At 46.4% G+C, this 22,214-nt stretch overlaps 1 protein-coding gene across 1 annotated transcript in view; it reads right to left on the minus strand.

Moving 5' to 3' along the window:
* LOC147642011 (protein transport protein SEC16B homolog) overlaps window positions 1–22,214 on the minus strand; it is a 76,145-nt gene that overhangs the window by 51,225 nt on the left and 2,706 nt on the right. The window contains exons 2-12 of the mRNA XM_086802140.1: window positions 21,693–22,019; window positions 21,226–21,354; window positions 20,998–21,120; window positions 20,631–20,807; window positions 19,479–19,604; window positions 19,184–19,318; window positions 18,821–18,948; window positions 18,588–18,699; window positions 18,193–18,498; window positions 17,931–18,080; window positions 17,540–17,829 (exon numbers count right to left, since the gene is read on the minus strand). Coding sequence (XP_086658266.1) covers window positions 17,540–17,829; window positions 17,931–18,080; window positions 18,193–18,498; window positions 18,588–18,699; window positions 18,821–18,948; window positions 19,184–19,318; window positions 19,479–19,604; window positions 20,631–20,807; window positions 20,998–21,120; window positions 21,226–21,354; window positions 21,693–22,019 — 2,003 coding nt within the window. The remainder of the gene's footprint in view (window positions 1–17,539; window positions 17,830–17,930; window positions 18,081–18,192; window positions 18,499–18,587; window positions 18,700–18,820; window positions 18,949–19,183; window positions 19,319–19,478; window positions 19,605–20,630; window positions 20,808–20,997; window positions 21,121–21,225; window positions 21,355–21,692; window positions 22,020–22,214) is intronic.

Below are 22,214 nucleotides of genomic sequence, written 5' to 3' on the forward strand. Positions count from 1 at the left end.
GAGTGCAATCAAGGACGCTTGCCATTTTTCAAGAGGGGGGTATGTTACGACCCTGTGCTTTTCTCTAGACAGTATGCAGGTGGGCACGGGGACATGGTGGACTGTGTGCTTAAGTTTAGGCATAAAGAATTTTTATATTAAAAGAGGAAGTCTCACCATATTTTTATGTAATTATTTTTATACATAATTTTAAGAATGCAAAAAGAGGAATTTTCACGATATTCTATGCATAAAACATTTTTAAATGCTAAAAGACGGATTTTTGTCACATTTTTTAATATTATTTTGTCATATTTTAAAATAGGTATATTCATGGTATGTATATACATGGGTATTTTTATTTATTTATTTATCAAAAGAGGGCATTAATACTAAATATTCAATCGTGGGCAAGAATAGAACTAGCCGCCTGGTTTTAGTACTGGCCGACTGCTTTATTGTATAAGTATAAATAGGAGAACCACAATCCCATTGTGTTATCTCATATTTCACCAAGTGCTCAAGCACTGTAACATGCGGAAGCTTCGGGGGAAATCGGTAACTTCAATGCTCAGAAATCAGCACTCTTTTCGTGACGGAATTAACGCACAAAACTGAATGAAGATGTGCAGAAAATAGAGAGAGAGAGAAAGAAAGAAAGAAAGAAAGATTTTATTAACGTCTTCCGAAAGACCGAACTCGGCCTATGAGACAAATCGAAGTACCTGTATGGGGTATCCTCTGTCATCCCAACAAAATAAAAAAGTACTGAACAACAAAAAAAAAGCTGAATCTGGGTGTGCAGGGGATGGAGCTCTACTACTAGGAGAGAGAGAGAGAGAGAGAGAGAGAGAGAGGGAGATGGAGAGGACACAGTACTGGGTCCCAAATACCCTCTGTAGGGTCCCCACCACGGATGGTGTATTTGCTTTATTAGAATGATGTAAATCTGAAAAGAAAATACAGAAACTTTACCTTTCTTGGCTTGGAAATCCCTGCCCTTGACCTTCAGTCCTTCACCCCTTTGCGTTAGCAAGCCCTTGGCTGTCTCGGCCCTTGGATTGCTTGAGCACTTGGTGAAATATAAGATAACACAGTGGGATAGTGGATCTCTTATTTATACTGATACAATAAAGCAGTCGGCCAGTACTAAAACCAAGTGGCCAGTTCTATTCTTGCCCACGACTGAATATTCAGTATTAATGCTGAATAAAATAATATAAATGCTACGCATCTCTTCCTGGCTGACTGGGCATCAGACGCCTGATTTAGGATAGGGCTGGGCACTACTTTAGACTGTTTTGGGGACTGGGCAGCCTATATACGCTCCCCCATACTTGCCCTTACAGCCATAACTGGCTATACAGCCTGTAGGCTTCCCCTAGCCTGCCCTTAGGGCTTTCCTACAGCCTCTGCATGGCTGGTGGGTTCAGCCAGGGTCTTCTTGGCCCTCATGGGGGTGGTTTCACACCATCCCCATGCCCACACTAAGACTTGGGGTAGCCCTATGGGCTGGCCCCTTGTTCTAAAAGCAAACCCTAACTAACTACACAGTGATCTGGCATCCGGTACCATACCAGTGTAACACACTGAAGCTCTGGGGAACTTCTTTCAGCCCTAAACACTCTTGGCAACATGCTGATGCAAAACGCAGATATATATATATATATATATATATATATATATATATATATATATATATATAGAGAGAGAGAGAGAGAGAGAGAGAGATGCTGGAAATTCAGTATATAGATATAGTACAAAAAGGTACTCTTACACACAGCCCTAGGCTGCCTTGAATAAAAGGTGAATAACACCCAAAACTGTCCCCCTATGGGACTCCTACTGACCCAAACCCCTAGAGGGTTGAATGCCTTTACAATGAGCTTATGCGCCTATTTATAGGCCTTGGAACCATTGTAGAACTGGCCGACTGCTGGTCGGCCAGCAGTCGTGGGCATAATCCATACAAAACCTGCGTTTGAATCTGATCTGGACCAGCCGCCTCTAATCTGGTCCACCCGCCTTGAACTGGTCCAGCCGCCCACCTTTGCAAGCAGCCGACAGCTCCACCTTTTCCTTCCAGGCCCCTGCTACAAGTCCACACTGGCCTCTGCTGCACCAGATGCTCCTAAATCCTAGTTCTACTGATCGTTTACTAGCTGCCCCCTTCTGGATTAGCCCTCAGAAGGTACATGGCATTGATCATGCACATGACATTCTCCTCCGCTAAACTTGATGACGGGATTCCAACCTGCTCTTGGATGACTGTCATCATCCCTAATCTTTTCCCGAAGTCCCTCTGTCATCCATTTATCCTTGGCAACCCTTTTTTCTAAAAGCCCGGCCTGTTCTCCAAACCGCTCTATCTCAAACGAAGATCTATGCATCTGTTCCATCTAGTCCACAATCCATTCCTACCCTAACTCTGAACACCGTCTTGGTCTTCATTCCTAAGAAATGAGTCTGGCACTCTCACATCACCCTTGGAGGATAAACCTCCCTTGGGACCGTTGCCCGAGGGCCGAGAACCTATCTGGCTCACAGGACTGCCATCCCCTCTGGCTTTGTGGAACACCACCAACAAACCTCCTGGGAGCTCTTCCCGATTCTCTGCTCCTTGCCTTGGGCTTCGCATCCGTGTACTTTCCTGTACCTTGGACCTTTACACCATCTTCTGGGACTTATTCAGTGTTTAGTTTTGCTGAGCCTGATGCTCTGATACCAATGTAACACGCGGAAGCTCTGGGGGTCTTCTTTCAGCCCTAAACACTCTTGGCAACATGTTGATGCAAAACGCAGATATAGAGAGAGAGTAGAGAGAGAGAGAGAGAGAGAGAGAGAGATATGCTGGAAATTCAGTATATAGATATAGTACAAAAAGGTACTCTTACACACAACCCTAGGCTGCCTTGAATAAAAGGTGAATAACACCCAAAATTGTCCCCCTATGGGACTCCTACTAACCCAAACCCCTAGAGGGTTGAATGCCTTTACAATGAGCTTATGCGCCTATTTATAGGCCTTGAAACCATTGTAGAACTGGCCGACTGTTGGTCAGCCAGCAGTCGTGGGCATAATCCATACAAAACCTGCGTTTGAGTCTGATCTGGACCAACCGCCTCTGATCTGGTCCAGCCGCCCACCTTTGCAAGTAGCCGATAGCTCCACCTTTTCCTTCTATGCCCCTGCTACAAGTCCACACTGGCCTCTGCTGCACCAGATGCTCCTAAATCCTAGTTCTACTGATCTTTTACTGGCTGCCCCCTTCTGGATTAGCCCTGAGAAGGTACATGGCATTGATCATGCACATGACAACCAGATACACAGAATCACTGTCATCATTCCAGAGGGAGACTCACAGCGCAGACTAGCACTGTTTCATGTGCAGGACAGTGCACACCTGACCTTGGACTCCTGTGCAGGACAATGCACACCTGACCTCGGACAACTGGGATGGATCCCTCGCTGACTCGTCCCGGACTGGGGCTCACATGGGACCAGTTTACCATCCCATGTCCTGCACCTTCTGCACCTTCTGTACAGATATGTCTACGTACCATCCAAGTGCGGGATGCACGTGACATCCCCTTCTGCTTAACTTGACGGAAGCTGCATAGCCTCCAAATAATCCGTCAATAACGCCGGATAGTCTTCGAAAAACTCTTTGTCAAGCCATACTGCTTCATGGGTCCCTCGGTCCTAAAACTTCGTGAGGAACTGTCTTTGTCTTCGGCCTAAGCCATGCTTGAAACGGTGCAAAAGGATCTGTTCTCGAACCATAACTTCTGCTTCATCAACAATATCTGGTTCCGCCTCGTTTTTTACTTCTGAAGGGATTGGACCTGCATATGGCTTTAACCAACTGACGTGAAACACATCATGCATAGTCCAACTCGGAGGTAACTTTAACAACTGCATAGACACCTCATTAATCTTCTTCCTAATGGGAAAAGGTCCGAAGCTCTTGAAAGACAACTTTGGGCATCGCTTGCCCACCTGTCTCAACCTTTGCTTCATAATCTGAAGATAAATCCAATCCCCTTCCGAAAACTTCATATCCCTTCGGTCTTTATAGGCCTGTCGAGTGTAGGCCTCTTGCGCTTTAGCCAACCTGTCTTTAACTGACTCTAAAATCTCCTGGTAAGACTCCGTCACTCTGTTCGCTTCAGGTATTGAAGACAAGGTCCTGGTCAACAATGACTGGAAAGGTCTTCCAAATGCTGCCTCATATGGAGTCCTGCCAATAGCTGAAGAAAAAGAATCATTCAAAACAGCTTGAACTAAAGGCAAATAAGATTCCCACTTACCTTGCTAATCGTGGACATAACACTTCAGCACATCAAAGGTCAACTGGTTGTATATCTCTGTCTGGCCGTCCGTCTGTGGGTGGAATGCACTGGAAAAATTCAATTTAGTACCAAAGTTATCAAACAATGCCCTCCAAACATGACTGGTAAACTTGGCATCTCGGTCTGACACTATGGTCCTAGGAATTCTGCCAATCGGGTACCAATGCCGAATGAACAACTAGGCAACATCCTCGGCAGTCACATTGGCCCTGCAAGGAATAAGCATAACAAATTTGCTAAATCTATCAACAATAGTTAAGCACTGCGTATTACGCTTACTCGGACTGGGAGCCAGATTCATGACAAAGTCCATTGAAATATCTTGGAAAGGACCCTCAGAAATTGGCAAGGGCTGTAACAACCCTATCTCCTTTCCACGAGGAGCTTTCACCTTTTGACAAATATCACAGCGTTGTACATATGTAAACACACCTCGCCTCATCTTTAGCCAATAATATTGCCGTTCCAATTCCTCCAGAGTCAAATTCATGCCCCTATGAGCACCAGTAATGGCGTCATGTGCATCACGGAGAAGAGCTGCCCTGAACGACTTGATGACACACAGTCAGCCTTTGTAGAAAAGCCAACCATCGCGTATCACAAAGTGGCATGGTCCTGTGACATCCAATGCCTATTCCCACTGTGTACCAAATTCCTCAAAATCCGCGTACGTGTGCTTCATGTCATCTAGTCCTGTACCAACAAGATCGAGTCTAGTGGTCTGAATCGAAGTCACTTGTCCCTTCCTGCTCAAAGCATCGGCCACTGGATTGGCCTTTCCTAGAAGGTACTCAATCATACCACCGAATTGCTAGAATATCTGGCTCCAGCGGTGTTGTCGGTCACTCCACTGTGCACTTGGCATTGTCTGAATCCAGCGTAATGCCTGATGGTCAGTGCGAACCTCAAAGTCACGGCCATACAAAAAATGTTTCCAATGTTTCAAGGCCTGTATAACTGCTAGGAGTTCACGATCGTAGACTGAGTAATTTTTCTCTACGTGCAGTAACTTACGAGACATGTAAGCTACTGGATGACCATTCTGTTGTAACACGCCTCCAATTGCGATGTTACTCGCATCGGTGATCACCTGAAATGGCTCGTCCCACGAGGCAAGTGCTAAACAAGGCGCTTCTGATAAAGCCACCTTGAGGTTCTTGAATGCCTCCAACGCTCGTGGAGTCATTCGAATCTTTTGCCTTCTTGTCTTCACACCCTTTAGCAAATCGGTGAGATCCGCCGAGAGATCAGAAAACTTGTCTATGTGGATGGAGTATGCCTGGCATATACCCACAAAGAATCTGATGTCATAGGTTGTCTGAGGTACTTCCCAATTGACAATCTCGGCCACTTTAGCCGGATCAAGTCGAATGCCTTCGGCACTAATTATGTATCCCAAGTAATACACCTGGAACAGATAAAATTCCGACTTCTTTTCATTGACGTAGAGCTCGTTGCTTTCCAGCAACTTAAGGACTTTCTCCACATCAATGTCATGCTACTCAACCGTAGCTGAAAATACCAGTATGTCTCCAAAAATATGAACACACTTTCCAATCAAATCCCGGAAAACACGCATCATCATGCGGTTAAATGTAGTTGTGGAGCATTCGTCAAGCCAAATGGCATGACCACAAATTCATAGTGGGCCCGTTCCGTACGGAAGGCTGTCTCGGGGATGTCCCCCTCCACAATCCTCACCTGGTGGTACCCACTCTTTAAATCAAGTTTCGAGAACACCTTTGCTCCATTCAGCCTCTTGAGAATACAATCAATTCGAGGCATCGGGAATCGACTCTTGATAGTCAGCTTATTGAGTGCACGATAATCAACACACAATCAAGAAGACCCATCTTTCTTCTTGACAAATAAGATCGGAGCTGCAAATGGCGACACGCTGGGGCGGATGAAGCCAGATTGCAACAATTCTTGGAGTTGGCGATCCAACTCCGATTCCATAGCCTTGGAAAGGCGATACGAAAACTTGCTCGGGGGTTCCGAGCCTAGGAGGAGGTCAATCTTGTGGTCCTTTGGTCTGGACGGGGGAGCTAGGCAGGGAGATTGTCCCCAAGAAAAATCTTCTGGAACTTTTCATGGAGAGCCGAGTACTTCTCGGAAGCACTGGCCACCGCCTGGGCTGTCTGGATGTATATCATCGCACACTGTGCGCCTTTCCTGACTGCTCGCTTAGCCTGCAATGGCTTATGAGCGGAAAGTTTGGAATTCCTGGCTCACACTTAATGGTCACTAGGGTGTTTGACACATTCCGATTGATCTGGAACGTGTGCTTGTCCCACTTGACATCTAGAAGAAACTTGTGAAACCACTGAATACCCAAAATTATGTCTGCTCCTACAAGAGGGGCAATCATAAAATCAAAGGCAAATTCTATGCCCTAAATAACTAACTTAGCACCTAGAGCTTCATACTTGACGCTCGTTGTCGTGCCTGTGCTAAAACCCTCAACCTGTTTGTCCACCGAAGCCAGGTCGAAACGGGCACGCCTAGCAGCCTGTTCCGTGACCACATCCTCCGTGCTGCTGCTGTCAAACAAGACGACGACTCTCTGGCCACCTATGTAGCCAAAGGACTTGAGAAATTCGTTGGGCTCATACTCTTGGTCATGGGCGCCCTTCTGCTTATCTTCGAGCTCCCGACTAATAATTGCTCAAACTGAAGCCCCGAGATTTGAAGAACTAGGAGCAGCCACTGGGGTCTGTGTGGGAGCCGAGCTCACCACGGAAGCTGTGGAGGCAGTGGCGGCTAGCTTTGGAGGCTTCTTAGGACACTCCCGAGAAGTATGTCCTTTTGTATGACAAAAGAAACATCTACCCTCCCTCTTGTACTGAGAAAGCTCCTCAGCACTCAACTTGCCACCTGTCTTGCCTGCCTCCGCTTTCTGGTCTGGAGTAAGCTTAGACACATTGTTCGAGTTCTTGGAGCCAGAGGCTCCTGGGCTCTGTCCTAGGGAAGACCCCGTCTGGTTCTGGCCTTTGCCCCCAAGGCGGTAGCCTTGGGAGAAGCCGGCTGGGAAGTCTTGGGCTTGCCACCATTATGTTTCATTTCTGCACTCTGCGCAACCGAGAGTGCGTCTTCGAAGGTGGCTGGCCTAAACATACGCACCTCCCATTGGATTTGCGTGTCAAGGCCATACAAAAACTGCCCTTTCTTGTCCGAATCAGATAAGCCTAATTGCAAACATAAAGTCGAAATTCTGTTGGCAAACTGAAGGACTGGTTGCGCGTTTTGACGCGCTCCCCTGAACTCTTCGAGTCGCTCAAGGTAGTGGGGCGGTAGAAACCGCTGCTTAAGGTCGTGGACAAACTCATCCCACACATAAGCTGCCATACCTAATCTGGTGTGGGCATGAGCCCACCGAGTCCACCAAGGAATGGCCTCACCTACCAAGTACCAACTAGCTAAGATCACTCTGTCAGTATCTGTCTTTCTAATTGCGGCAAATTAAGCTTCAAACTGATGCAACCATGAATAGAGAACTGTGGGGTCGAGTTTACCATTATACTTACTGAAATTCATTTTCTCGGAAAAATGATTCGAGGGCGCCGTCGGTGTCAATCTGGCGTCCAAAGCTTTGAGGTAACGCTCGTGTTCCACGCGTCGTATGGCTTCGTCTTCTCGTTGTCGGATCTCCAATGCACGCATCTACAACTCAAGCAAAGAGCCCGGCTGCGGTCGTGACCCTACGAGAGGGTCCCTATGTCGAGGATCTGGAATCTAGGATACGGAAGGAGAGGGAGGAGGAGATGGAAAACGCAACGCTGGAGAACGGGTATGTTCTTCCAAAGGCTCAATCTGCGCCTTCTGCTCTTCCAACTTGGTCGTCGGTCTGTGATTGCTCGCATCATCTGCTGGAACATATCTATAACACTCAAGCCTGGTGCCCTAGCTGGGCTGCCTGGTGCACTCTGGTCCCATGGTTCTTGGTCTCTCTCATCATTGAAGCTCGCCATAGCATGAACACGCACTTCCTTTCCAGAGCCCAATCTGACCATCCACTATGTGTGTGGGAGACGTCTGGAGGCTTCCGGAGGCTGAAAACCAACCATCCTTCGAGGGATAGGAGTCACTCCGAAAGGGGTAGTCCACCGGCATCTGAAAACCAACCACACGACCGAAAAAAAATTCTGGTTTCTTTGCTGAATCCTTGCACTTGAAGTAGGCTTTGATACCACTGTAACATGCGGAAGCTTCGGGGGAGATCGGTAACTTCAATGCTCAGAAATCAGCACTCTTTTCGTGACAGAATTAACGCACAAAACTGAATGAAGATGTGCAGAAAATAGAGAGAGAGAGAGAGAGAGAGAGAGGGAGAGATGGAGAGGACACAGTATTGGGTCCCAAATACCCTTTGTAGGGCCCCCACCACGGATGGTGTATTTGCTTTATTAGAATGATGTAAATCTGAAAAGAAAATACAGAAACTTGACCTTTCTTGGCTGGGAAATCCCTACCCTTGACCTTCAGTCCTTCACCCCTTTGCGTTAGCAAGCCCTTGGCTGTCTTGGCCCCTTGGATTGCTTGAGCACTTGGTGAAATATGAGATAACACAATGGGATTGTGGCTCTCCTATTTATACTTATACAATAAAGCAGTCGGCCAGTACTAAAACCAAGCGGCCAGTTCTATTCTTGCCCACGACTGAATATTCAGTATTAATGCTGAATAAAATAATATAAATGCTGCACATCTCTTCATGGCTGGCTGGGCATCAGGCGCATGATTTAGGATAGGGCTGGGCACTGTTTTAGACTGTTTTGGGGACTGGGCAGCCTGTATGGGCTGGCCCATACTTGCCCTTAAAGCCATAACTGGCTGTACAGCCTGTAGGCTTCCCCTAGCCTGCCCTTAGGGCTGTCCTACAACCTCTCCATGGCTGGTGCATTCAGCCAGGGCCATCCTGGCCCTCATGGGGGTGGTTTTACACCATCCCCATGCCCACACTAAGACTTGGGGTAGCCCTATGGGCTGGCCCCTTGTTCTTAAAGCAAACCCTAACTAACTACACAGTGATCTGGCATCCGGTACCATACCAGATACACAAAATCACTGTCATCATTCCAAAGGGAGACTCATAGCGCGGACTGGCACTGTTTCATGTGCAGGACAGTGCACACTTGACCTTGGACTCCTGTGCAGCAGGACAATGCACACCTGACCTCGGACTTACCATCCCAGGTCCTGCACCTTCTGTACAAATATGTCTACGTGGCATCCAAGTGCGGGATGCACGTGACAAGTCACACCCAGTGGTGCATCCATGCACATAATAAAGTACTTGATGTATCATACCAACATACATGCCTCACACGACACAATCCAGAGTATTACCCAATGTATTCTCAATGGTACCAGGATCCAATGGCACCAGAATACAATAATACCTCAGAAAATGTATGCATACATGCACAAATAGAGTTCAATCCATATATCCATGAACCAAACCAACTCTAGGACTACTCGCAAGACTTATGCCCTCCATAGAGTCTCGAAGTGTTAGCTCACCTTGTCGCACACTTTGAGCTCAACCAAACCATGCCATTCCAAAGGAGATCAACGCCACAAATAGCATCATCTCAATATCCAATTGACCAACACCCTGGTCAAGAATAGCCAGAACCATATGACAAAGATCAACATCCCAATCTTCCACAATCAAACTTTAGTTCCAGAGGCAAAAACCATCCATAGTTGCAATTATAGTTCATGGTGCGGCCGACTGTGAACCATACCCAACTTTACCATCTCATGTGACTAGTACACAATATCATAGAAGTCCTATAAGTAGATGTACTGTCAGCTATCAGTACCTTCGGGTGAATACAAAGATGTCACCAAGCGACTCCTAGATGACAACTCAGCCTGTCTGTAATATGGGAGCGGAGGTGCTACCCCCCTCTTGAGCACATCAGGCAATGCTCCAGACCCCAGCTCTGCTGAACCTGAATGAGCCATAGCAAGAGTCGGCTCCAACTCAAAGGCATCAAGATAAAGCTGCAATACCTAAGGTGAATCTGCTAAGTCACCCTCCTCCATCCACTTCGCATCCATCAGAGAACAATTCGTGAACTTCACAAGATAGCGACGGGAAACTTTACCTTGTACCTTTCTTTCCTTGTGTGCCAGTATCTGCTCGGGAATAAGAACCTAATCAAGTTCCTCCGCTTCCGTCTGAGCCTTATCTGATAAATCCTCAGGCACCCAAAACCTACTTGCACTCCACCCAAGTGGTAAGCACAAGTCCCTCATGAAGCATAGTAGACCACCACTGCTATACATAGAAAGAAACTGCCTTCCGAACCCCATGATGCCTCCGTGAAGATACCACCGGTGACAGTGTCAAAAGCCATAGCCTTCAACTCATCTCTTGCACCATAACAGTTCAACTGCTTCTTGTTCCTGGCTAACTACTTCTTGTCCTTGGTGTCTTTTCTCCTGAGCTTCATCTTTAGCTTTTGCTCTTCACCTCATATAGGCAAAGACACACAATCTTGCACTGGCTCCTGCACTTCCTTTTCACTTTCCACATGTTGAAGCTTTTGATGTGACAACCATGGGCTCGCCTCCTCGAGAAAGTAGACGATGTCCCGGCAACGGAACCATGAAACCAGCCTTCAGAAACTTGATGGGCGGTGAAACAAACACTCGCACACAAAACACTATAGCACTACAGACGAACAGGTTTTTGTCACCATAAAGGCTCGCGCCGCAGCCCTCTGTGCGCCTGCCCATGAAAGAACTCTGCAGCCTGCCTCTTAGCCACATCTCGCCGCGTCAATCACAGTCCTGAGAGCACAGATCCAGAGAGCGCCGAGCAGCCTCTCAAGCCCACGAGGCCCAGTGTGACGCTAGCACGAGACAAAAGAAGGTGCATGCGAAGGGGGCGAAGGGTGCCCGGAGAGCTTGTCCAAAAGCCCGCTCCCATCCTGCTCGTCCAAGGACCCGAGCCTGTCCGATCTGGCCTGGGAGATGCCCCAGCGATGCGGCCTGCTCCACGCTGCAGAAAGCCGCCCCTGTCATGGACTCGAAGAAGCTCGCTTTCCTGTGCCCGCATTGCTTTTCACCAAGAGAACACCCTGCCCTGCAGTTGTGGGTGTCGCCTGTGCTCTCTGGTGACCAGCAATCCAAGAAGAAGAGCGGACCTCGACTCTACCACCCTTCCCCTTTTAACAATAAGGAGGCGCCTCAAAAACAGCCTGCTTTTCTCCAGAAAGCAAAAACTAGAAGCAATAGCAAAAAGCGCATCCTCCAAAAATATTATTATTTTTTAAATCATCAAAGGTTATAAAACCTTATAAATTAAAATCCTTTTGTCCCCTTCACACTTGGGGCTGTCCACACATGGGTTTCCTTCTCAATTCCAAACAGATGCCATTCACACTGTCCACCATGTCCCCATGACCACCTGCATACTATCCAGAGAAAAGCACAGGGTTGTAACACCAGCTCTCTCTCTCTCTCGACTTCTCCGGCTCCTATGCTCTCTATGTAGCATTAGGTGCAGTTCTCCAGCAGGACAATAGACCCGTGGCCTACTACAGTAGAAAATTGGATGTCGCCGAAAAGAATTATTCGGTTTATGACAAAGAGCTTTTGGGTGTGATCACATCGCTCAAACATTGGAAGCCTTTCTTTTATGGACAGGTTTTCATAGTCAAAACAGACCACCAAGCGCTTAAGTGGCTTCAAACCATAGTCACAGGGGACGGAGGGGACGAACCCTTGGAACAGGGGGACGCCGTCCCGGGAACATTGTGGAACGGGGACGGACGGACGTCCCCAGCTGGGCGTCCCTCACAAGGGACGGCGTTCTGGGGACGGATCGAGGAGGAGACGGTTGTGGGGTATGGCTGCATGGGAACGCCGCAGGTTACTGTTTGGGCAATGGTCACATTATTGACCTTTTTTGGGGCCGTTTGGGAGGGGCTTTTCGTGGGCCTTTAGCCTTGGCCCATAGGCCTTGAGCCTTTGAGGCTTTGGGCCTTGGCCTCTCTCTTGCCTCCCTCCCTATAAGAACACACACACACACACACTCCCTCTCACACTTCAAGCTTTAGCTTCACACACACACTCTCTCTCTCCCTCAAGCGGCAAGCCTCAAGGACCAAGGTCTCAAGTTTCAAGCTCTCACACAAGCAAGCTGTAGCCTCTCAGGACACACACTCTCTCCCTCACACACACTCTCTCAAGCTTCACACACACACACCCCCACCCACCCTCACACTCAAACCTCAACTTTCAAGGCTCAAGCCTCACTCACTCTCTCTCTCTCTCTCTCAAGCTATCAAGTGACAAGGAGGCATCCATCATCCATGGCATCCTCCTCATGGCAGTGGCTCTTCAAGTTCCAACTTCCCGTAGAAGGACGACGGGATGGACATGGTAGGATGAGGTCAATCACACCCCATCTCCTCATGGAGGTGGTGCACAGCCATGAACATGCAAGCTTTGCCCGTATAAGCGAGTGGGTGGTACCGACAAAGTAATTTTTAAGTGCCGTTCCTATCCTCGTCCCCATCCCCTACATATGGCCATCCCCCGTCCCGTTCCCGTCCTCCCGGTCCCCCGTTACCGTCCCCCGTCCCTTGTGACTATGCTTCAAACCATGCCAAGTGCTCAGTGGAGTGATCGGCAAGCCAAATGGAGTCAGCTCTTCCAACAATTTGGAGGAATGATTGAGAACATCCCTCGTAAGTATAACCCAGTCATAGATGCTCTTAGTCGAAAGGCCAACATCCAGGCACTGCAAGAGTCTACCATTCTCGAAATCATTGGGAAAGACTTAGATAGCATGAAAGACCAGTATGTTGACTCCCCTAAGTTTGGTACTCAATACAATTTAGCCCTCACCTCTAAGCCTGGTCATTACTCAGTGCAGAACGGTTGGTTGTTCTACAAGAACCGCCTCTGTGTCATTCGGGAAAAGCGAGTAACTCTTCTCCATGATGTCCATGACTCCTTAGTTGGAGGACATAGAGGTATCAACAGTACCCTCGAGAAATTGGAACGGTCCTTTTATTGACCAAAAATGAGATGTGATGTATATTCACATGTTCAAGCCTATAAGATTTGTCAAAAAGTTAAGGTTCCACATACGAAAAAGACTGGGTTACTTCAACCTTTGCCTATCCCCGATGGACCTTTCATCGACATTTCTATGGACTTTGTAGGGCCTCTACCAGCATCCACTGGATCCCGTAACACTCAGTGTTTTACCATTGTGGATCGCTTCAGTAAGTTCTGCATACTCATCCCATGCAAGCATACGGCCACAGCTGAGACTTTTTCTCAAGCATTGGTATCCCATTTGTGGTTTGCCTAGCACCATTACATCAGAAAGGGATTCCAAGTTTACCTCGCATTTTTTAAGAGCATTATTCGAAAACTTTGAAACCAAGTTACAGTTATCTAGTGCATTCCATCCACAAACAGATGGCCAGACAGAAATCTATAACCAGTTGGCCTTTGATGTTCTCAAATCATATTGTCATAACCACCAGCAGTCCAAATGGGAACATTATCTTCCATTGGTCCAAGCCATCTTGAACGATATGCATTCATCCAGTGTCGGACAGACTCCGTATAAGGCAGCCTTTGGTCGCTATTTCTCTTCTCTTTTGATGAGAATGGTATCTCCATCTCTTGAGGCTAACAAAACGACGAAAGCTTTTTCCGAAATCATTGAGTCAGTTAAGGACCGCTTGACCAAAGCACAAGAAGCTTATAGCAGACAGGCAAATAAGTCAAGACGAGATGTCCACTTCAAGCAAGGGGATTGGATCTATTTGCGCATCATGAAACACAGATTAAAACAAAGTGGGCAAACGTTATCCCAAGCTTTCATTTCGTAGTTTTGGATCCTTTCCTATAGTTAAAAAGATTAGTGATGTCTCCATGAAGTTAAAGTTACCTAACAGTTGGACAATGCATGATGTTTTCCATGTTTCTTGGCTAAAACCATATGTTGGACTAGAAGTGTTTGATGTTTCAGACAAAGAGCTGCCAGACGTGGTAGACGAAGCAGAAGTTATTGAGCCTAAGCATATCCTTCTTCATCCTTGGAAACATGGTTCCGGTCGAAGAATGCGTCAGTTCTATACGAAGTTCCAAGATCGAGGTACCCACGAAGCCGTTTGGCTAGACGAGGAGTTCTTTCAAGAGTATCCCCAGTTGTTGGCGGACTACTTGGAAGCCATGAACCTGCCGCCAAGCTAAGCAAGAGGGAATGTCACATGCACTCTGTACTGTAGTGCATGGTGACAAGATGGCTCATCATCATCAGTGCAACATCGTACAGTATTGGCACCCTTTAGGATGATATTTGTCGTACGCTGTGACCCCATTGTAATCCTCAGTCCAGGATATGTCAAGCACGAGCTACATAGATCATTCTTCAGCCTTAGAGAGTCAGTCAATCAGTCAAGTCCCTTAACCCACTTGGAGAGAATCATTCATGCATGTAGAGTCAGTAGAAACCTTAGGATTTACATTAGAAAGCATTGTGCATATTGCATATCACTTATCCCATATGCACGTAGATCACATAGACCATTGTAGAGCCTTAAAATATCATCTGGTATTTTTAGGATATTTATTAGCATTTATCTGGCATTTTTCCCATATTTTCCAACATTATTTCAGCATTTAATACCATTATTCATCATAAACAAGTCATGTGGCAAACATGCTACAGTCGGCCAACTTCACAGCCAACCGACCAACACTTGCGACAATATAAATAGGCTTGCTTTTGCACCATTCCATTCATCTATCATCAGCGTTTCAGCCATCAGCCTATTGGAACATCAACACATGAGCATCTGGGAGCATACAACCAAAACGCACCAGCCTGCATTCAGCCAAGGAAGAAGCACTACAGAACCTGCGTTTTCAGCCTTGAAGTAGTTTTCAGCATTGCATAACATCAGCGTTTTGCCACAGCCCCTTGGGTGAAGGAAACATGCATGCATACATTCATTTTCAGCATATATTCACAGCCCAGAACAGTCCCAATCATCCCCTTCTCTCAGCCTCATATCTGCAGTCTTCCTACATTCCATTGGAAGAGTGCATAGGCTTGAGATCGGTGATCATTGGTGCTTCTACAGTCGTGTACAGTTCAGCCCGACTCTTGGTCCTCCGAGATCTTGCGTTTGGCTTATCGTCAATCCAAAGTCATTCTCTTCAAAGTAATAAAAGCAAATACTATTCCGGTAACGGGATAGGGGGCCCTTCAGTGGGTAGGGGACCCAATCTGGTGTACAGTTTCTCTCTCTCTCTAAATCTCTTAAAGTTTGAAGTCATAAAAGTGGATTGCTAAACTCACAAAACTCAGGATACAGAAGGCGGTGTGAGACTCGTGTGACAGGATCCTTAATTACGAATACTTCCGCGGCATGTTACAGCTAGTGGTGAGATCATCCCCCTTGTACACCTCTGTGCCCTTGAGGGCAGCCCGTTTGTCTAGGAAAGCCTGTCTGCTGGTGGCATCAAGGAAAAGATGATGAGGGGCCTCTCTCATGTCATATCCTTGCTTGCCCTCCATGTATCTACAAAAGGGGGGGAAAGGGGGGGAAGGGAGGGGAAGGGGGGGCGATCCCCTATCATCTGGCAAAGCGTCATGGCATCTACCTTGGGGGAACCCCCCACCTATAGCCTCCATGCTCGCACATGGAGGGCCCTATCCTTCCTGCGTTCCTCCTCCTCAAGAGTCCCATGTATGATGCTCTGTGGGGGTTTCTGCTTCGTCACCACCTCCACCCAATCTTTCTTGGTGGTCTGTAGTTCTTCCCGCAGCTTATCACTCACAGCCTTCAGCTGCTCCAAGTCCGTCCTTAGACCCTCCTGAATATTCAATTCCCCTTCCTCCACTGTATGGTCCTTGACAGTAGCCTTTAGGGCTTCCATTTCTGCCCACAGTTCCCCTATCACTGGGGCAGCCTCTGGCATTACCTGTTGTTGCATCCGGGTCTCTTTCAACATCCAAATCTCCTCCTCCTGTTGGTTCACCTTTGCTGCCAATTCTTCAATCTTGTTATTCTTGCCATGTATCTCCTTGTGGAGGCCTTCCAACTCCTTTTCATGTTGGTTCAGGACCCTGTCCAGCACCTTCTTCTGCTCGCCCAAGGCCTTCTTGGTGTTGTCCTCCACAGTCTTGATGTATGCTTCCAGCTCTTGTAGGTTCATCCCGACTATTTCCCTCTAGTTGCTGCCTTGGGGGGTGGGATAAGGGAGGAGGAGGGGGCATAGTGCAGCAGGTCAGCACAGGTGCGTGCAGCGCAGCAGGTCAGCACAGCAGAGGGGGCACGGCGCACAGCAAACAGGCGGAGGGGGTGCACACAGCAGTGCAGCAACCACCAAGCGGGGGAAGGGGGGGGGTGTTTGCGCACAGCAGCGTATGCAGCAGGGTGGCCACCAGCAGCACGCAACGTGAACAGAGGGAAGGGGAAGAAGGGGGGGGGAGGGGCGCACACGAAGGTGCTCATGCCAAGAGAGAGAGAGAGAGAGAGAGAGAGAGAGAGAGAGAGAGATATTAAGCATCTACTAAACACCCAATGGGCCTATGAGACCAAAGAGATACAATAATGTCCATGGCATATCTCATCATGGAATGGGAAAAAAACAGAAAGAAAACATAAACATAGCTATCTCGCTGGGGTGATACAAAACTGTCCATGGAAACTCATCATGGAATACTAAGAACATAGAGAGAGAGAGAGAGAGAGAGAGTAATAAGCAAACCAATACTTGTGTTCTCATCGGCACCCAAGCATAAGTTGCTCAATGGGTTTCAAAAGAGTCCAAAATTTCATGGGTGGACCCAATGCTTACTAAGAAGTGAAATTGAAAAGTGAAAGATAAAAGCAAATGGAATTCGGGACCAATTTTCCTCAAGGAATTGTCACTTTCATGTAGATGTTCAGCCCTCATCACCATTATGAAGAAATATCTAAACTCCCACTCCCTGAAAAGGGGCTCATATTGCAGAATGTGAATACACCTTTTAGAGTCAAGACTTACAAGATGATGAGATGAAGGCTGAGGATTCAAAACACAGGTACAGAAAAAAGGAAGGATCTTTGGCCTCACTCACTCACATTCACATGCAGCATAGTGAAAATCCCATATCAGGTGTAAGGTGGCTACAAGCACTCTATCAGAAAGCCCAAGAACAAACCAGTTTATAATACCTTGATCGTACACCATGAAGACGGCCACGAGCAGAGAACTGATTGACACTTGGAGGCATGGGTGGCATTTCTGCGGATGAGCTGAGACTACCCGCAGCAAAGACACCGTGGCCCTCAGTTCCAGTACCGAATTTCGCATTCAATGAAGCAGTTCCAGAATTAGCACTAAAACTTGCAGCAGTTGGAGGAGGCGGAGGAGCGAATTCCTCCATAGTCTGTTCCGCACCTTCCTCAACCCATCTTTTAAGTTCTTTGTTGTAGTAGAATTTATTCTTGTCTCCTAGCTTTGCCTAGCATCATCACAACTTGAAACATTAAAGGTGCAGTCACATGCAAACAAGTCAACCCACAAAAGCTCAAATTTCTCTTAAAACATTGCTGCTTTACTAACCTCTTTTTTATTTGGTTTCATAAATCCTACTGCCTTAGATAGTAACTGGCTTCCAAAGCGTCCAAAATAGCCACCACCAAGTGATTCACTCTTACTCTCTCTTGGTGAAGCAGAAGCAAGTTCTGAACCTGTGGCAGAATTTTGTTTTTCCTGCAACAAATCCATTTATAGAAATGTCAAATATTGAGGTTATGTAAATGCACATGTGCCTACGTGCATGTGGGGAAAAAAGTATATATTACTATGTGCATCTGTAAGGCACCTTTAGAGGGCTCCAGCTCAGGTTAGGTTCTGATACACTTCGGGGCGGTGCCTCCACTTGTTTATTATTGGCATTGACCAGATTGTTATTTGGTACTGATGGGGCAAACGGAACTGTCTTAGTGAGTGTAGCTGAGTTACCCATTCTTTGACCACTTGAATACCAATCCCTGGGATTCTTGTTCAGTGAAGGCTCTGAAGCCTGCCGCTGGGGGGGACCACCAATAATCCTGTGTATTGTACTATCAATCGTCCCAATAAATTTACCGACGAGCTTTCCTGTGGCAAAATTCAAACCATATCCACCCTGTCCCAAGCAGTTCACAACCTCCATTAACAGGATAAAGCAGAAGCAGCTTAATGAAGTTTAAATGTAAAAACAATTTTCTGTACAACCTGAGAGTGTAAGCGCAAGCGTTCCTCTAGAGCTAATGCAGATAGTCTGCAAAACTCAATTTCTGGGCCGCGGCCTGCATTTTTTAAGGTCTTTGTGACTGCTTGACAATATCTGTTCAATAAGAAAAGCTATAATTTCAGATGATGAGAAAGATTCAAAGAAAAACAACCATGAAAATAGGGAGTCCGTGGCATGACTGTGCAATAACAGCATTTCTACAAGACAAACTAACCTGCGAGCTTCAGAAATCTTTCCAGCTTCTACCAGCATATATGCATACAGTAACTTGTAAGGTTGAAAAGGAATAAGTATGAATTGCGGGTTTCCCATAACTTTGGCATACTCATAAAGCTCCGTCCTCTGACCTCAAAAAAGTACAGAATGTTAGGGAGATCTTGGATGGTGTATCCAGAATGTTTCACTTGAGCACTTCAAGCCCATCTAAATGATGAAGAACTTCATGCAAACATGAGCAAATGCACAAACCAACCTTTACCTGTATTGTATCCAGAATGTTTCACTTGAGCACTTCAAGCCCATCTAAATGATGAAGAACTTCATGCAAACGTGAGCAAATGCACAAACCAACCTTTACCTGTATTGCTGTAGGAGTAGCAAAAGTACGCTGACACTTGAAATGATCTGCACCAACTAAACACAGCCTGGCACTATCAGAGAAGGACTCAAAATTGGCATCAGCAACTAGGTAGCATGTATGTGCTCCGGCAACCTGCAAATTTTGTCAGCATGAGCTGACCATGTCGATATGCACACTAAAAAACCACATATGTACATTGAGCATGTAACTGCAAGGATGGGAGGAAATCTACTCATTGGCAACTTAAAAATCAAGGACTCGACTGAGACAGCAAATCAGGCATGTATCAAACCTCGCCATGATCCTTCCATAAGCAGTCTCCAAGATGTGTAATCACTTGCTCATCTCCTTTAGTTGGGTTTGCAGCAATGATGGATAAATTACCCAACCAGTCCCCAAGCATGCCTCCAGCACTGTCCTGCACAGCATGACCAAGCAGAGCAAGTAAAAGGCTGTACCATTTTACTGCCACAAAGCAGTAGAAAGTAAGCATCAGGCACACATTGTTTTATGAAAGTCAAATTTTCCTGTTCTACAAATCCATAGTTATGAGAATTACAGCAACGGCTTCTATTTTTTTAAATGACATCTACTAAAGAACAGCTATCAAAACTGTGTACTTAGCTTAAGCTAAGTTTTCTACAAGTGCAAGCAATGTAGTATGTCAATACAAAAGTAAAGCTATCTTTCCCCAAATATCTATTCCTTATGGACTTTTATAAAATCCGCGTACTTCATAACGCATTGAGGTACCATCGCATTCAACCAATGGTTGAGCAACTTATCATCCTAAGCCTAGTAATGAGAATGCACATCTTCACCCATCTGGAACATAGCATCACCCAATAGTTCGGGTGCTGCCAATCGAGGAGGAGGCAGCCAACCAACTATTAAGAACTCAATTTGCCATCTTCAAACTGACTACCAGGCCTTAGTAACTAGATAAAGCTCTCCATGTCCTACCAGACAGGCACCCACATCCGATCCCTTGTTGTGCACGGCTTCACCATCCTTGTTAACATACTGATGCAGTGCCAGCAGTTCTCACCAAACACCAAAAGAGTGAATTGATGTGTAGAGGAAGGCAGCACCCCACCTCTTGAAAGTCTGAATGGCTCCCGTAGACAGCGGCCTGGCCTGAGTCCACCTAACACCTAATTTGAATTCAACACCCTGGTGATAAGAAGTCCACATGCATTCATCCACCCATAAGGTATACTGAGCTGTAACTAGTATGATTACTGTACAAGCTAAGGAGACACAAATGAACTAGAGAAGCCAAGTCTTGTTTCAAACAGGACACATGTCACACAGTCATCTTGCCTGTTGAAGGAGTGCTTGCTGTACTGATACAGACAACCCATAAGCTGGAATCGCATGAAAAAATCAGGCACACATGGACTTCCTTTCCAACTTATCAAGCTTAAGGAGATTAGTTCAATACCTTTACAGTATTATAGGAACCCGGTAAATAAGGACCTGCAGCTCCTGCTGGAGAAGGCAAACCCTGAGTGGTAAAAAGCTCTGTTGTTTGCCCAGCAAACAATAGAAACAATGTTCGCAAAGGAGAACCCGGCACAAACTGCTGTCGAGCCATTTGCATCACTGTTTCTGCATATGCCTGCAGTACCAACATAAACATAAGATTGCTCTCTCAACAGCATGCCAGATTGAGCTAAATCATTCAAGAGATTTGGACTAACCTCGGTTTAAGGGATTTCTGAAAAAAGGGAAGGTAGAAAGAATAGGGAGGAGGCCAAAGTGAAAGGAAGCAAGGGAAAAAATAATAACCAATACAATCTTCCACTCACCTTCTCTCCCAACTGCCATGCGAGAACCAAAGCTGGGCCCCACAGCTGACCCTGCTGTGCAAGTTGAAGAGCTTCATTCCTTTTTCCATCTATCAAACTCCTTTTCATTTCAAGTGCAATTGCCTACGAAAAAAAAGTTTCATCAGTCCGGCCTGAAAAAAGGCTGCCCACCACCTCCAAGTCAGATATGCTGAGAAGCAATATAAAGAACTTGACTTCGTGAAACACCTGTAATTGATGTTCCGAGGGCACTGATTGCAAGGCATCTGGAGATGCAGAAATCCCCTGATTCCAGTGACTCTGGCTCTTCGCAGCAGAAAGCAACCTTCCTAACGCAACCTCAGGTCCATCTTCAGACTGGTTATAAGAGGAGATCCTTTCATGTTAGAATCCAATATATACCTAGATGAATCCAGGAACATGCCCAAAAGAAGCCTGATCTAGCCAGCATTTGCATCTGGGCAATGTGTTTTCTCTCTGCAACTTGGACTGAGATCAGAGTGTTGATCACCTCGTAATTCAGACTTTCCCTTGTACATTCTTCAAATGTGTATAATGCAAGTTTAGAGTAAGTTACTTGTGTGTGCTTGAGTGTGCATAAGTCCTCCAGTGCATATTGCTCTCTATCCACACTCTCAAAAGGCACTAGTCGTCAAAAAATAATACAGTAAGGCAAAGCTTCCAGCAAGTCATACCTGTGATTTAAGGCTAGAGGAACCAGTCATAGACCGTAATTTGCCATAATGAAGACAGGCAACCTTCAACACACTCCAAAGTATGCGAAGAGCTTCTGAACTTGTGCAGTAAGGATCTTCCAACTCACAATGGGCAGCCCGATCATCAACCCACCTCAATAATTCTTTGGCCGTAATCCCGCCTCCTATTAGAGGGCCAGTTAACCCTCCACGATTGAGAGCAGAAAAATATAAAACTCCATTGTTTCGGCCGCTGCTGTCTGCAGCTAAAACTAACTGATTCAGGTCATGTAAAACAACTGCCTCAGGAATCTCACCAGATGTTGCCTGCAAGATGATAATAGTTAGACAGTAACTCATCAGTTGCAAACAAAAGCAATGAGCCTACCTATGTAGTCACAAGACTGGAAAGACAGCCAGCTTCATGTATTAAAACTAGAGGTAAAGCGCTTGGCAAAAATAGGTTTTAGTTGCCAATTCAGGCAATATCCATTCTACAAAAAGCATGCAAAATGTGCCCAA

Source organism: Cibotium barometz, chromosome 1, assembly GCF_041138505.1.
Source record: "Cibotium barometz isolate CiBa-2024 chromosome 1, ASM4113850v1, whole genome shotgun sequence".
In the NCBI taxonomy this organism is placed as follows: domain Eukaryota; kingdom Viridiplantae; phylum Streptophyta; class Polypodiopsida; order Cyatheales; family Cibotiaceae; genus Cibotium; species Cibotium barometz.